This window comes from Labrus mixtus, chromosome 14, assembly GCF_963584025.1.
Source record: "Labrus mixtus chromosome 14, fLabMix1.1, whole genome shotgun sequence".
Taxonomy (NCBI): Eukaryota; Metazoa; Chordata; class Actinopteri; order Labriformes; family Labridae; genus Labrus; species Labrus mixtus.
The window spans coordinates 5,428,489-5,444,481 of NC_083625.1; the positions used below are offsets into that span (position 1 = coordinate 5,428,489).

The 15,993-nt window shown below is 40.3% G+C and overlaps 1 protein-coding gene across 1 annotated transcript; it reads right to left on the bottom strand.

The window, feature by feature from the left end:
- Window positions 1–5,894: 5,894 nt before the first annotated feature.
- LOC132988837 (uncharacterized protein C11orf87 homolog) lies at window positions 5,895–8,699 on the bottom strand. Its single transcript, XM_061056446.1, has 2 exons — window positions 8,146–8,699; window positions 5,895–7,721 (listed from the first exon to the last, which is right to left on the bottom strand). Exon 2 carries the CDS (start codon window positions 7,611–7,613, stop codon window positions 7,215–7,217), a length of 399 nt encoding a protein of 132 aa, XP_060912429.1. The 5' UTR covers window positions 7,614–7,721; window positions 8,146–8,699; the 3' UTR covers window positions 5,895–7,214.
- Between the last annotated feature and the right edge of the window lie 7,294 nt (window positions 8,700–15,993).

Here is a 15,993-nt window from a genome sequence, read left to right on the forward strand (position 1 = left end):
TCAACACGGACTCTGCACCAAACCGTGATCAGACACCACCACGTCCTAGTAAACACAGAGGAGCGTTTAGCAACTCCAAAGGCTGATATGTCGCCAAGTTGTTAATAATAATACTAAATTAGATTTATATCTAAAAAAAAGGTTGTTAGGGACCGAAAAACGAAGGTTAAAGTAGAGAGAATATTTGATAGACTCGTTGGTTGGATAGAAGAACAACCTGATTGAATAATAACAATGCATCAGATATTGAATTTATTTATTTAATAGGGACAATGCAATTTAACATAATTTCAATACAAAGCATGAAACTAATGTGCTGCATAAAGAGTATATAGCTATTGCTAATTTCCAACTCGTGTCCCCAGTTGGGCCTTTGATATTCTAGATTTGAAGTTGGTAAAATATTAGTACAAAGTTGTTTTGGTTTACATCTTCGGTCTTGGATCAGATGCCATTAATTCGCCATCATGGACATCTGAAACATTTTCTTCTTAAAACACAACAAGTTTTCAGAAACTCAAAGTCCCATCATGCATAACAGACAATAAATAGTTTGCATCGTGGTAACCCAATTAGCTTTCCTTCTGCCTAGTGGACATAAAAAAATGTTGTGTTAAAACATTGACCAAGACCAATGGAGGCCATAGATATATGACAAGCAAAGTTCCTCATCTGATAACCAGGAATATCCAATCCAGTAATTGTTGATATGTCTCAGTGTGGAGGACTGACCAACATGTGGTCTCATACGCTCAAATTCCCATCCCTCGAAGCAAACAGTGATTAGTATATTTAGCGAAGGCTTAATGAACTGAGAGATTTATATATTAATTTCTGTCAGGTCCTCATATTTAACGTAAAGTGTCCTTGAAACACTTATCCCCAAGTTACCTACAACAATTCTTCTCCAGAAGAATTATGCAATCTGTCAAGTAAGACAATCTGTCATCGCCTCGTTTGCCTACAGAACATCAGAGGTCCATGCCTCAGTTCCTGGCACTGTACTCTCTCGGCCACAGCTTGAACGTGCAGTAATGAAGCATATAAACAGACACTGGTGGTGACAAATCCTCCGCCTCGAACCCCTGACAGCAGGGGTGAAAATAGGAGCAGCGGTGTCCTTTCTACCTGACAGTGAACTGTCACTTTTCATCACGCTAAGTTGAGATATAGAGCCCCCGAAACCAATCTGCTAATGTGGCTCAGTGGAATAAAAAGAGTGCGCTGTAAAGCTGAGAGCAAAGTCTCATCAATATGGGTAAGATGTAGTGGCCTTATGCATCTCTTCAGCTTATGTTTACCAATATTTGAATTCCCTTGGTTTCATACTGTAAGAGAACAATGGGGGGGAAAAACCTTTTAGTACTTTGTCTTCTCCCATGTTGCTTTCTTTTAAGCATTGCCCAATTGAGTGTGGCGCTTCACAGCAGGCAGGTTAGCAGGCTGCTGGCAGGGTGTTGGTTTTATATTGAGTGCAACCGGAAACCCATTAATTAGCGCACCCAGTAGTATACTTGCCAGGTCTTGTAGGGACAATGTGAGTTTAGTTTTATCACTACCCGGAGGAAGCTTAAATCTGCACTTCAAACAACATGATGCTTATCTTAAACACCTGCTTTGTCATAATCTTCCTGTTTTCTTTGGCCCATTTTTTGTTCTTGTTTCTCTTCACCTCCTACAAAACTCATACTGAATAATTCATAATGAGTGGACCATTTCCAAAGCAGGAAGAAAACAAGGCAAAAGAACCTGCATACAGCACAGAGACTATAGAAGTGAGAGATGAGATTAACCTCAGAAAGGATTGCAAACTGAGTCTAGTTTACTTTCCAGAAATGATTAATTAAGTCACATTTAAGTAAAAAGGAAAAATGTGTTGTTTTTTTAACATACTGTATTCAACATGATTTTAGACCTCAGAACATTTTAATCATATCTTAAAAATTACAATCAGTTTAAATAAAAGAAAATCGTTTTTTTAAACATTGTATTAGCTGCAATGATTAGTCTTATCTGTGTTAAAGATGTTTCACTAAAGAGAAGGTCTCCTGGGTCACAAATAAATGTTTGACTTAAATAGTAAAACTGTATTTTAATTATTTATAGCAAATAATCACATATGTGATCCCACTCTTTTGATTTGTAATAACTTAAGATCAGATAGATAATAGTGCTATAATAACAGATCCACTCCCTGGCCAACCAGAGTCCCTTAGAAAGTCTTTTCTGCAGGACTGAGGAGCAGACTCCCTGGGACGACAAAACTCTGAAAACTGTCCTCATTAATTCTAAATCAGGCTATACGCTATAAATAGGTGATTCCCAGAGCAAACATATACCACACAAAAAACTCTATTCATGTGTGTCTTTTTTTTTTTTTTAATGCAGCACTATAATAAATAACTGCAGCCCAGATCAGCGTTTCCTCAAGAGATATCCTTCGTCATCTCATTCATTTTCACCACTGACCTCTAAAACGTAGTATCTCTGTCCATAAAGCAACAACTTCCTCAACAACTCCCAGTTAACAAACTCTGATCTTTCCTAACCACTCTATCCATTTGTAGCTGTTGACCTTCAGCCAACCTTAGCAACAAACCTCCATTGGTTAAATGACAAAGACCCCTTTTGTTGTCTAGAGAAGACCCCTTCATTTCTCCACACATTCTTACCCACTGACCTTCATAATTCCAAGCTCATGACCTTCGTCCAGTCCTACCCACTGACTGCCACCGTGCTCTGTCTTTTCCACAGCCACTGACCTGTCTACATTCCCTGCAGTCTCATCTGTGATCTCCATGAATTCCTAGATACTGACAGCTATTACTGGCCTTAAAACCATGGACACTTGTCTATGCCTAGCAGCCAAACATCACCGACCTCCATCCATTCCTCTATTGATTTTCAGTCACTGACCACCTTAGATTTAAAAAAAACATTTACCTTTCCAAGCTCCACTTACCTCAAGATCACTTGCCACTGACCGTCAAAATTCCCTAGATAATGACCTCCATATATATCTAACCATCTCGTTTACTCCTGCATCCGTATCTCCATATATTCCTTGCCACTGCCTCCTCATCCTAGTTTCTTCCACCAATCTGCATCCACCCTTAGCCCACTGACCATTCCTTTAAATTTCCCTCCATTTATCCCACGCTGCAAACTTGCCATCTATCGCTGGCCACTATAACGTCCTCCCATTCTTGTATTCCTTCCTTGCAACTGACCGACACTGTCACTGTTGCCAATCACCAACATTGATTTTCTACTCATTGAGCTTTAATCAGGCTATTGACCATCCCAATCATTCCCCCCCCCCCCCCATCCATTCCTAGTTGTTGGCCATCATCATTTACAAGCCTTTGACTTCCCTCCATTATTTCCTCCATCCATGCGACTGACCTCCACAGATTCCTGCTTACCGTCTTCCTCCAGCTACTGACGCCAAATAAAAATTCCCGTCCACTCATTTCCAGCTACTGACCTCCAGCTACTCCTTGCCGCTGTCCCCATTAATTCCCAGCCACGTACTTCACTTCAATCTTCCAAACAGTACTTTCCACTGATCTGCATTGATTCCCCGGCGATCACCTCAGATGATTACTACACCCTAACTACCCCGACTATCCCTATCAGACCCCCCTTCATTCTTCCATCCATTCTTATTCATTCCTTATCAATTGACCTTGATCCATTTGTGGCCACTGACTGTTAACAATTCCTAGCCACTGACTTTCCTGCATCGTTTTAACCAATTTTTTTTGTAACTAACCTGCACTGATTCCTAGCTGTGAAGACACCCTGATTATTATTCACTGACTTTTATTCATCCCTAGCCACTGACCATCCCTATAAATTGACTGTCATCGATTACCAGCCACTACCCTTAATCAGTTTCTAGACACTGCCTTCCCTCCATTCTTACATCCATCCCTTGACACTGCCCATATTCCCTGTCACTGGCCTCCACAGATTATTATTCTTTTGGTGCTTTCTAGCCATTTACCATCCCAATAAATTGATCTTAGTCCAAGCAACCGGCACAGATTTTTCTCTATTAATTTATCTATTCCTTGTCACTGACCTGTATCGATCCCTACTTTCATCCACCCTTTTGACTGTTCACTGTTATCATCAGTTCAACTGTGTTACTAAAAACAAAGAGAAAGATCCAATATTCCAATATTCAATATTCTAAAAATGTATTCCACTGAAATAAATATCTGGACTATTGGAGCCCGGCTTTTTTCAGTAACTTTTTTCCTCGACTCCACTCCTGCCCTTTTTGGTTTGGATGTTGACGCTGTCGCCTATTCCTTGCCACTGCCTGCATTGATTCCTATTTACTAACCTTCATCCATGTTTAGCAACTGACCAAAACTAGAACTCCATCTATTCCTAGCCACTGACCCCATTAACTTCTTAGCAACTGACGTCCTCTATTGTTCCAGCCATTCCCTGTAACTAAACTGCGTTCATAGCCACTGACATCAATGGATCATATTTCACTGGCCTTTTCCATATGTGGCAACTTTTTCCAAATAAATTGTCCTCCATTGATCCCTAGTCACTAACCTTCATTAATGTTCAACCCCTGACCTCCTTCTGTTCATACTGAGGACTAGAGGTCCCATCCTCTTTTGGCTACTTACGTCTAACTATTCCTAGCCCCTGACCTCCATCCGTTCATCCATCTCTTACTGCCAATAGTCAAAACTGAGATCCATCCAGCCTGAGTCGATCACGTCTATTCTTTACCACTGACAGCCGGCTAGCTGCATTGCTCGTTACTTATTTTTCCTTACCCTTACTGGAAAGATGTGTTCACTCCCCATCCCAATATTTCAAGTTTTACTACACCTTTAGCAAATGTAAAAGTCTAAAAGAGCAATGTGCATTAAACAAGATGGATGAAGGTAAAAAAAAAAAAAAAAAAAAGATATTACTTTTGTTTCTTTATGACTAATGTATCCTGCAGCTGGTCTCGGTTGATGTATTATCATCATTCCTAAGAGAGTCATGCCTCTTTATTGCAAAGTTCGGTTCCATTAAATCCTTTTATTTTGTATTTAAGATGCTGGAAACGTTGCTCAGTGTTCTAGATCCTAATCTATAAATGGGTGGGAAAGAAAGGTATGTTTAAACATAAACTGCATTAGTCATCTTTCCCTGACTTGCTTCCAATTCCCCTGTGAAGATAAATGGTTTCACTCCATTGCACTTATTCCAATGAGATAAGATAGATGGGCAGTCTGTCAGTGCATCTTCTCGAGCTGGAGCCTCGCCAAAGGCTGCTTCATATTCTCTGGCGTTTTGTCTTGCTGGGGGACAATTAGGAACATGGTGTCCTGGTACTTTGCCAACACAGTGACTGATGCTGATTCACTGCCACTGACCTCCAATACGACATCTGAGTTGACATTACGGGGCGAGATGTTGAAATTACAAATGGTACTTCTATTGGATAACCTGCAAGTCCATGAATCACACTGAAAAATCAAAAGGCTCTACACAGGAGGCTTTGTATAAGCAGTGGATCTAATTCTCTATTCAATACTCGGGGCTCCACACTACATGCACTTCACATGTTTATATAATACACCGTTGAAATGGTGTTGGCCCTGACAAGGTTCTCTGGCTTTAAGGGTCCTTGCAAGAGACCTTGGACATGTGCATCTCTCCTCGGAGGGTCATTTGTACTTGTCTAGTCGGCTGCACGATGTGGTGAAAATCCATCCAAACGTTACCATATTATCATACCATATTAAGTCCATGGTGGGACTTTCCCAGTCACTTCAACATACTGGCAAAATTTCACTGAGAGGCAATATTCTTGTTTCTGAAAATGTTGTTAACAGCAGGGTGTTCAAAGTTACTGACACATTCAAAGATTTTAACATAATGTAAGTATTTATTTATAAACTTTGAATATTACATATTTTCCTTTGATAAGGCAGGTTATATGAACTCCAGAAAGATGACGTTACTGTAAAACATTCCAGCTCTCATAATGGCATACATTTACAGTGAATTCATATAATAAATGACACGTAATTTCTTTTAGGCCCACTATGATACAATATGAAGGATCAAAAATTAAGACTGGCTTGAAGTATGTCCCTCTGTTAGAAGGATTATCAAGTTATTACATGTCAGAGAATACATTATAAATACTCAAAAATGTAAATACTCTATTAGCGCTAAAACTCACTATCTGACACAGTAAAGAAAGAAAATGTTATGTGCATAACTACAGCGAAAAAGTCTTGCATCCTGTCAGGCTAACTAGAGCTACCTACAGATGTCTAACAGACATTGGAGGACAGAACTTTATGCAAATATGCTAAGTCACTTAATTCAAGGAAAAAATACTACGCATACAAATAAGCCATTTCTACAGCCTATATGCAGCATTGCACTGCCTAACAGCACCACAACATCCATTATAGTCTAACTACATAGTGGTAGTGTGTCATAGGACATGCCAAGGAAGATCAGCGAGCCGTTATGGACTGTGTTGTGTCACCAACTCTTAATAATTTAACACAACCAAATGTGTCACATCCCAGGAAGGATTTAAAGTTTAAACATCTTTGAGGTTTAAACAACGTTTTATGCTGGGGGGAAGAGGAAGAGGTCCAAAAGTCAAAGCAGGCAAATACTTTATACAGTTTCTTAAGGAATTACCGGTTGCTAAATACTAGTGTATTAGAAACTAAGGCCACATAGCTAACCTATGTGCCTCTACAGTAGCCTACTAGTGTTACCTCTAGGCCAGGGGTGGGCAACTGGCGGCCCCCATCAACCCTCAACGTGGCCCTCAGGTTAATATTTTTTTACACATCAATTAATTGGAAACATGAAGAAAACATGATGAAATCTGCCATGAAATCATGAAAAGCAGAAATATGTCCATAATAATATTTGATCACTGGTATATGTTGAGTTCAATTTGAGACATAATCGACTGTAATCGTTTTTTTGTATCCTACAATTTGGCCCCCTGGCAGTGAGAATTAAATGAATGTGGCCCTTGCTGTGACCAAAGTTGCCCATCCCTGCTCTAGGCCTATTCTGCTAAATATTCTGATTTTTCCCCCCACTACTGTTTCTAAGTCATCTACAAGCAGCAGACATGGGTGTGGGAGTTTTTTGTGCCTTATTGCTTTTCCTGTTTATTCCACAGTCTCATTCCCTGAAGTTGCACCAAGTTAACAGTCAAGAGGAACTGCCTCGTTGTCGTTGACGTCCCCGCACGAGAGCTTCTCCTCCTCCTCCTCCTCGCGCCTCACCGGTCGGACGATGACGCACGGCCTCGCGGGCTCGACGGCGCGGCGCGCGGGGCTGCTGCGACTGTCGCGCTCGTATTCCTCCTGCGCGCGCCGGATCTTCCTATTCCGGAGCTTCCTCTTGTGGAAGTGGAACGTTGCCAAGGAAACGAGGATGATCCCCACGAGCACGGCCACCAGCACGAGGAGCGCGAGGGTGGAGGAGAACGGGGGAAAGGTGCTGAGCTGCTCCGCGCAGGTGCCGTTGTTGTCGTTGGCGGCCCCGTGACAGCGGTGCAGCGGCACCGACAGCCCGGAGGCCTCAGAGGTTCTGGCTGTCATTTTGGTCCACCTATCCCCGGGTAACTCTTGTCACTCTTGACCCCCTGTAGCCTACCCTTCGTGCTCTCCGAGCTCAGCGTGGCGACACCGGCCCGCGCATGTGGTTACCTGCACCGAAAGAAGACACCATGAGACCCCGGACATTCAGAGGACACTGCCTATCAGAACCATCTGAAACACGCCCACCAACACTCATGTATAGTGGTCCTGCTCAGGCTATATCAAAAAGACCCAAATATTAACGATTAACATTGGTGGTGTGCATCATTTCACGCGTAATCACATCAGATAAACCTTTCCATCTCCAAATGGAGCTGCTGACTGATTTTAACAAAGAGCGCTGCAATGAATGTAACGTTGGCTGAAAGACGGGACAATACATCATTTATTGTAATGTGCAGGCCTCAGAGAACACTAACATCCTTTCCCGCACTTCACGCAGCATTGCTTTAGGGCAGGAATACCAAAAGATGCATGCCTGCTATTTGATACGTTATAAGCCGGAGTCAGTTTAAATGAAGAAATGTCTTACCTGACGAAATGGTCAGTGCGGGGAACCGTCCGTGAGCGCAGAGTCGATATTTGTAATTGGGTAAACTGGATCACGGTGACGCATTTCATGCAATGTGATGCTGCTGCTGAGCTCCGATCACTCAGAATGCTTTGAATGCCGCAAACCTCACCGTCTGCATCCAGAAAGAAAAAAAAAACACACTTCCCCAGCTAGACACTGTACGAAAACAAGAAAACCCCCAGCGGTATTCGTCAAAGTGAGATTTTTTTTTTTTTTTTTTCAAAATGCGATCAGAATAGAGATGTGGTCTGGTTTTCCTTGATACGGGTCCCTCCTCCGGTCCTCCTCTGCCCCACTCAGCATCTGAATGAAGAGCTGCAGCTGCATTAAAGGTCCCGTATCCTAGTCAGCTGGCGGGGCTGTTTTTTCTCCTCCAATGTAGACTATGAATCACCCACACCGGCGTTATTAATTCCTCCTAAACAATCTATAAATAAATCCCGATTAGCTCACACTTACTTGGATCAAATTAGGAATAAACACATAAGTAAGTTTTATTGTGAGACCCTGATATGTTATGGCATTCCGAGTGGGTGTGGTCAGTTAAATGCTGCAAACCTACATGATTTAAGGCGTTTAACCTTCATAAAGAGGTGTGAATACTTTACAGCTGTCGTGCATTCATTGTGCTTAACTAGTGCGGGCGTTTCACATAATTTATACACAAGACAAGCTTGTAAAATTAACACATTTTGAGACATCACACCTACATTTGTAATTACTTAAATGTTAATTAATACAGGCTATCAACATTAAGAACGGCCTCTGTGTTCATTAAACACCCTTGACGGATGTTTCTGCAGGGGACCGGTGGTTAAAGTGGTTAAAGTGGGTTCTAGTGGCCTGACTCTCAACATCAGTTTGATATAATATGTATGTAAATTTCACATTATTAAAGTTTCATGTTGGCCAAAGGCAGACCTTCCTGCACAAAATCTCAGCTTTTATTGAACTCCAATGAAAAAGTCATACATTCATATAAACATATTTGATTAAAAACATAAAAAACACAGAAAAAAGTGGATTATAAATGAATAATCCAAAATAAACCGCAGTTGTCTTGACTTTGTCCTTCTATGACTTTGACAACATGCACTCTTGTTAGATTAAGCCTTTCAGTATATATTTAATTGGTTATTTGTCAGATTAAATAAACACCAAGAACCCAGTTAAACCCCTCTTTCCTGATAATCTCTAGAATTAAATATTTCATACTTGTATTTTCAGGATGAGTTCAATCTTCAACGTTGAGGTAAATTGGTGCACCTTTAATTTGGACCACTAACAAATGTAGCTCAGCTCCACCCTGATTGGATGATGACTGCAGGCTATGGGACATTTTCTCCCAATATAGAAATGTGGGCGAAGGAGAACGCAGTAAGGAGACGTTCCAACAATGAGGCCATACCTTGACCTAACTTACAGTATAGTGAAAACACACTGACACCATTTCCTAAAGATGAAGCTCTATTCTACCAAAGCGTCTTACTGTCTTTGAAATCTATTGTGTGCTCCTATCTAGTAATGAAATGATTGGAATGTATTTGTGCAGAAAAAGTGGCAAAGTTTTCTAACACAAAGAAAAAAGCTTGATTTTAAAATGTGTTTGTGATTGACACTTTCCCCCCCCCCCCCATGGTGCATTGCACGAAGGAACCAGGGGGCTTGCTCGCAGCTACAAAACACAATTAGCATGGAGGTTAAAAAACAGCTTCGAGAACAGCAGCAGAAAACAAACAAATGAAAGAACGATTAAATCCGTTCTGTGTTTATTTGTGAAGATTAATTGGCGGTGACATTATAACCCACGCTAACCCTGAGTCATTAACTGACCAGCAGTGTGCCAGCTGAAGTGAAGAGGGCTGTCACACAAATCATTGTGTCACTGCTTCCTGTTTAGAGCTGCAATCAAACTCATATTGTACTTTTTCATCTCTTTCTTCCTCTCTCGTTTTTTCACAAGTTAAAGCAATTTGGGGCAGAAGAAATACCTTCACCTATTGCATTATTTTGGCGTTTCCTGCGTAACATTTTGGATTGAGGTTGATCCTAAAACACTGTTTCAAGGGGAGGTAAAGATCATTTGTTACAGTAAACGTAAAAAAGTCAGTAACACTGGATTGATAGTTAGATCTGCCGTCTAATTTTCCACCCTGCTCACTACATCCTACTTTGACCTTTCGCATTACATTGTGAATTATGGAGCGCCAAATTGTCCAATATGTAGTTTCCAAGAGTATTGAGCCAGAATCAAAGAAACTCTCCTGCAGGATACTGTAACTATAGCTCAGTCTCAGCCCAGACTACCATCAAGGGGGACTACCAGGCACAAAAAACTCATCCACCGCCTCTACATCCTTTGATGGAGACAGAGAACAGGTGACTCCTCTCTCTCTCTCTCTCTCTCTCTCCATAAACACTCTTTCAGCCCACACTACTCCACAACACCTCCATAATTCAGCCTGTTGGTCCCTGCTGATTCAGCCGAGTCATCCGAGTACTGAGGAAACACAGTGTGTTATATCTGGAGAGTGAGATGTGGAGGTTTGACGGGACTGTCCCCGGTGGGTTGTTTGTTTCCCATTCTGCTTTTTAAAACATCTTTACAAAAAATGGTTGTGCTGCACCTAAGAACACCAATTAGCCGATTCAGCCTGTTAACCAATTAATATAAACCTAGAGGATTGTCATGTATGATACTTGTTCTTTTCTCATACATTTTTTTTTTCAAAATGTCTCAAAACATCTGCAGTGACCTTTGAGGGAAATATTGGAATTTGGTTGCTCGTATCTGGTTCTTTCCCGAAAATGAGGGGCTTTATTGTAAGCTGAAATGATTACCTGATCTGATTCACATCTGAGTAAACCCACCAAATTAAACGATTTTTCAGCAGAGTGCGTCAGTCAGACAATGCAGCAGGATGTGTCCCCAAAAAAAACAAAAAACTGCACAATCATAGCGGTGAACAGTAAAAGAAAGAAAGGGACATTTAATGAGATCCAGTCCTCTGTGCTTTTTTTTTTTGTATTCGTACCACAAAGTGTGTAAGATTCTCACAGTAATTTCCCAGTCCTGCTTGTGGACATGCTCCATCACCAGCGGGGCTCCATGAAAAATGAATGGCCTTGGAGGAAGAGAGGGTCCCTGGATGATGAACTCAGTGTAGATGAGTGCATACTGAAAGATTTATACAGCTATTCATGCACAGTTTAAAGCATGGCATATGTCTGAGGGCTGTTAAATGGAGAGTGATTACGGCACTTATTTTAATATTCATACAAGTCCCTTTTGCAGTGCAGGTCAAACTGACCCACATTAAAGCACAGGACCCAACACCAACCACAGAGAGAGCCACTGTTATCCATCTCTATAACCTTCAGATAAATGGGATAATGCTTATATAACATTCCCAGGCAAGAGCCTGTTTGGGGCCCTGGAGGTTGATCTAAACTCAGAAAGACACACAAAAAAGAACAGGTTACACAAGATTACAGCAGCGTTTTTTTTTTGGGGGGGTGAGTATTGGTTTGTAGCTGTACCTTAGCATCGAAGTGATGAAAATGAGGTTTTTTAAAGTTTCTCCACACAGATTTAGCCCTACAAAATGTCTTCCTACCCAGTCAAAAGGCCAAAAAGGTTTTACACCTGCTCACTCTGGGTTGAGTGTCTTTTGCGGTCTCAACAACATCTATTGTACAAATGGAGAAAAAGCATTCGCACAATGTCTCCTTGAACGCTCTCCTGGTGTTGCACTCGGGTTTACACACAGAAAGTGACAAAAGGAGTAGTTCTGTGGGGAATGGGGAAAAAAACAAAACGAGCTCGAGAGAGAGAGGAGCTAAAACCCTGTCCAATTTCACACCCCTGCACACTGTTTGCTACCTGCCCGGTTCCACACAGCGGTTGGTTTATCACTGCTTGTCCACTGCCTGCTGAGGCTGGAAACAAGGCTGATGAGAGAGTGAAGCACAATGGTGAGGTTGAAACCTAAACAATGCTTTTGAAATGTTGAGGGGATCTCCACAGCTGGCTGATGGTTTTGTGTTGGTATGTGTCTACGATCAATACCTTATTGATTGTATAAACATGGTCTCAGTGACATCATCTATTGCTTTCTGATTAAGAGTTTTGAAGCCAAACGATGACAGTTTCCAGGTTGGAAATGCTTACTTCATCTAGCATTTGATCAATCTAGTAACGGGCAAAGAGTTGGAGAGGAGGTGAGATGTCAGTCAGATGAAACTTATCCCTTATTGTGAAGAGTTTGAAAAAAAAAAAAAATCACTGCGCGTACAGTGTGTGCCAATAAAGACAAGAGCTATTCAGACCAAAAATGATTTTTTGTTTGTTGTGAAAATGGGCATTTTAACATGGGACCTAATGGGGATTCCTTGGCTTTTGGAGCCAGCCTCAAGTGGACATTTCAGGAACTGCAATTTATGTTTAGGAAAATAAAATCCAAAACTAGTGATTCAACAGTGTAAGAGAAATGTTAAAAAAAACATTTCAAAACCTGACTTAATCTTGAATTGAAGCACAAAATAATATGCATACAAATAAATATACTAATGAGTCATTTATTTGTAGTATAGCCTAAAACTGACACTTTTCACTCAAATTTTGCAGGAATGTTGAGGCTTATTTTATTTACTTTACAGGTCGGCTTACCTTTCCATGAGCGAATATACCCAACTAACTTGAGTAAAAGTGTTGTTTTCACTTATCATTTATCTTATATTATCTTATATATAGATGACTAGATTCCATTGTACAAAGTAACTGGAGGGGGAACTAAAGTTATGTGGAAAATTGAATGGAGTAAAAGCTACAATATTTCCCTCTCATAGGCCTGCTTACGGAGCAGAAAATGGGAATACTTTTTTTAGATAAAGTAAAGCAAAACACTTTACTGAGCTTAGTTATACTTTCCACAGCTGTCAGCTTCATTATAAACTCAAACTATGACTAAAACTCCACTTTTCTACCTCTTAATGACACTGTACGTTATGAGCCTGAATGTTATTGAGTCACTTTTCTTCTCCAGTGCCAGAGCGCTCTGACTGCAGCTTGTGTTAATCACGATTATTAAAACTGTAATGAGAAATGTTTGTGGGTCTGAATGCTAAACACATATTGATGTACACACTTGTTGTCCACTCAGTATGTGTGTTTGTGAATGTGTGTGTGACATTATGCATCTTCTTATAAAGGAGCTGATATCTTTAAAGCTGCAGGCCATCTCCGGGCCGGGACAATCCTCTTGATATTCCCTCCACGCACACACCACTCTTTTCTCTGCAAGTCTCTGTCAGCAGAATTTCTAATGAATTGCACAAAAGCCGGTTTACCATGCATGCACTCATGCATGCATGCACACACACACACACACACACACACATACACTGATACAGTACACACACACACACTCAGAAAGACGGAGACTTACTTTCCTTGTGTGCACGTAGGAAAGGGCTTTAGGAAAGAATGAATCAGACTCTAGCACACAGAGAGGAAATGTCCTCCACAAATTGATTTTTCTTTGTTCTTAATGATGACCCTCCACTAGTGTGTGATAAAGTGTGTACATTTATTATATGAGGGTTTTACATCCCCACAATCTCAATGAAGACATACAACCTGCCTGGTTTGTTTCTCTGGTAAATTACTTTATTGGATAGTTATTGGAAAGGAAAGGAATCACAACAAAGGCTACCAACTGCAGATGTTACATTAGCCACAAGGTGACCACGATGTGTAAAACATTGTTAGCCGAAGCATAAAATGAAAGCCACAGCTGCCATGGTAACATATTGGGACTCAGTCAGAGTCCTGAAACAGATTGATTGATTGCTACCTTATTAAGTGATGTAAATGAAAGAGAAACAAAGCATGTATATAGACAGTTTATGAAATAAAATAAAAAAATATCCAAAATGTTTTGCTTTCAAGCTCGAGAAAAGAAAATCACACAGAGAGACTCAAGGAGGAAATTTAAATATATACTTTACACACACATTTTTATTTTGCTAATGGTGTTTTCACACATGCAGAAAACTCCGGAGAATTTCCAGAAATCTTCAGGGTGCAATTGGACAAATTCATCCCAACTTTTTTCCTTCCAGCCATCAAGTTAATTAATGAACCCACCAGGCCCGACTTGAAGAATCCTTCAAGATCGACTTTGATTTATTTTTCTCAAACAGAAAGATTATTGCAAGTGGTGTCTTTGACTTAGGGGTTTGTGATCATATTGCTTGTATTAGGGATATGCATCTAAAGAGAACTTTGTCATGTATCCTAGTCAAAAGAAATATGAAGTAAAATTTCAGCGTGGAGTCGTGGTTAAAGGATGTGTGAACGCAGCAGGTTCAATTCAGGGAAATTTACTGGAGGCAAGTGATGATGTGTGTATCACACAATCAGTGCCATCGTCGTGCACATAACAATGCAGCTTCATAATCCTTCCTGCTCGCCGGTATGCTCTGGAGATGATACTGTGGATATGTCCAATAATACTCAGCATTCATCTGAAGACAAAAACAGTCTTCATAGACTTTGCTTCACCTGCCATCTTATTTGTTTTGTTTCTCGATGAGTCAGTTTGTGTTTTTGTTGTGTGATCACACTGCAGTCACAGTTGGGAATTAGATGTTTGTGTGTGGATGGAGTGTTTAAAAAGACCGATGGTGTTTTATTTTTTATTAATCTTTTTTATCTATCTATTTAACATCAAATTGTACTTTATACAATCCTTTTGTTATCAGTGTTAGAGCTTGTATTACTTTTTAATAAGATGTTTTTTAAACATTTTAGATAATCAATACATTTTACTGTCATAATTGTAAGTTATATCCACCACACAAAAAGATTTACAGGTTTTTCACCCAGTTTTTTTGTTGTTCTTTAAGGAGAGATATCTTCAGGGCTAGTGAGGACAGCAGATGAATAAAACCACTAACATCTCTTCCAGCATACACATAGGCATGTGACAATGATTTCAAATTACACTTAACACATCTGCGCCTGAAAGGTGTTGATTGAACTCTTCTCGTGATGGCTGCCTCCTGCTAATTAGTTTTGCAATAATCCCTTCACTTTTTCAACACTAGGCAGTTCTCACAATCAACTTGTACCTCACATTTCACTAATGTAACTAACACATTCATATGTTTTTTCTCTCGCTCTTTGTAGAAGAACTAGATAATTGACAAACACAAAGACAGGCAGTTCCAGTCATAACAATAAACCACCTCGCAGGAGCGTGTGTAAAGACTAAGATGTGATATCTGTTGCAAAACGCCACACAACAAGGTGGTGTGAAAAGCCGGGGGAGAGATGTGATAATTGTACAAATGGGGATAATGGTTTACACTGTTTTTTTAAAATTATTAATTGTTTATTTATTCAGCACTGCATTACAGGTAAATATGATAGGTTTTTTTCCCACACACAACAATTTACCACCCAGAGCCAAGATGATGAAAAAGGAAAAACAAACGTGCTATACTCCTACATGTAAAACATAAAACATATGGTACAGTACAGGAAACTGTTCAGGGGGATTAATGTACCTTTGGTTGAATTAAAGTCTGATCTAAACTATCATACATGAACAGCAGAGATCAGACTTCTGTTACTTCAGACTTAAAGCAAATGTTGATTATTCCATGACAAAAATATCAGGAATCACACATGGAAAGTGAAAGCTGTGGTCAAGAGAAGAACGATGAAAGAAAGCTCAAACCTTCCCTCCTTTCTCACAATTAACACCTGCCCAACGTTTGTGTAAATACACTCCAATAAGG

What these genes read in the sequence shown, in the direction of transcription:
- LOC132988837 (XM_061056446.1), bottom strand. Translation starts at nt 7,613, where the DNA reads ATGACAGCCAGAACCTCTGAGGCCTCCGGGCTGTCGGTGCCGCTGCAC.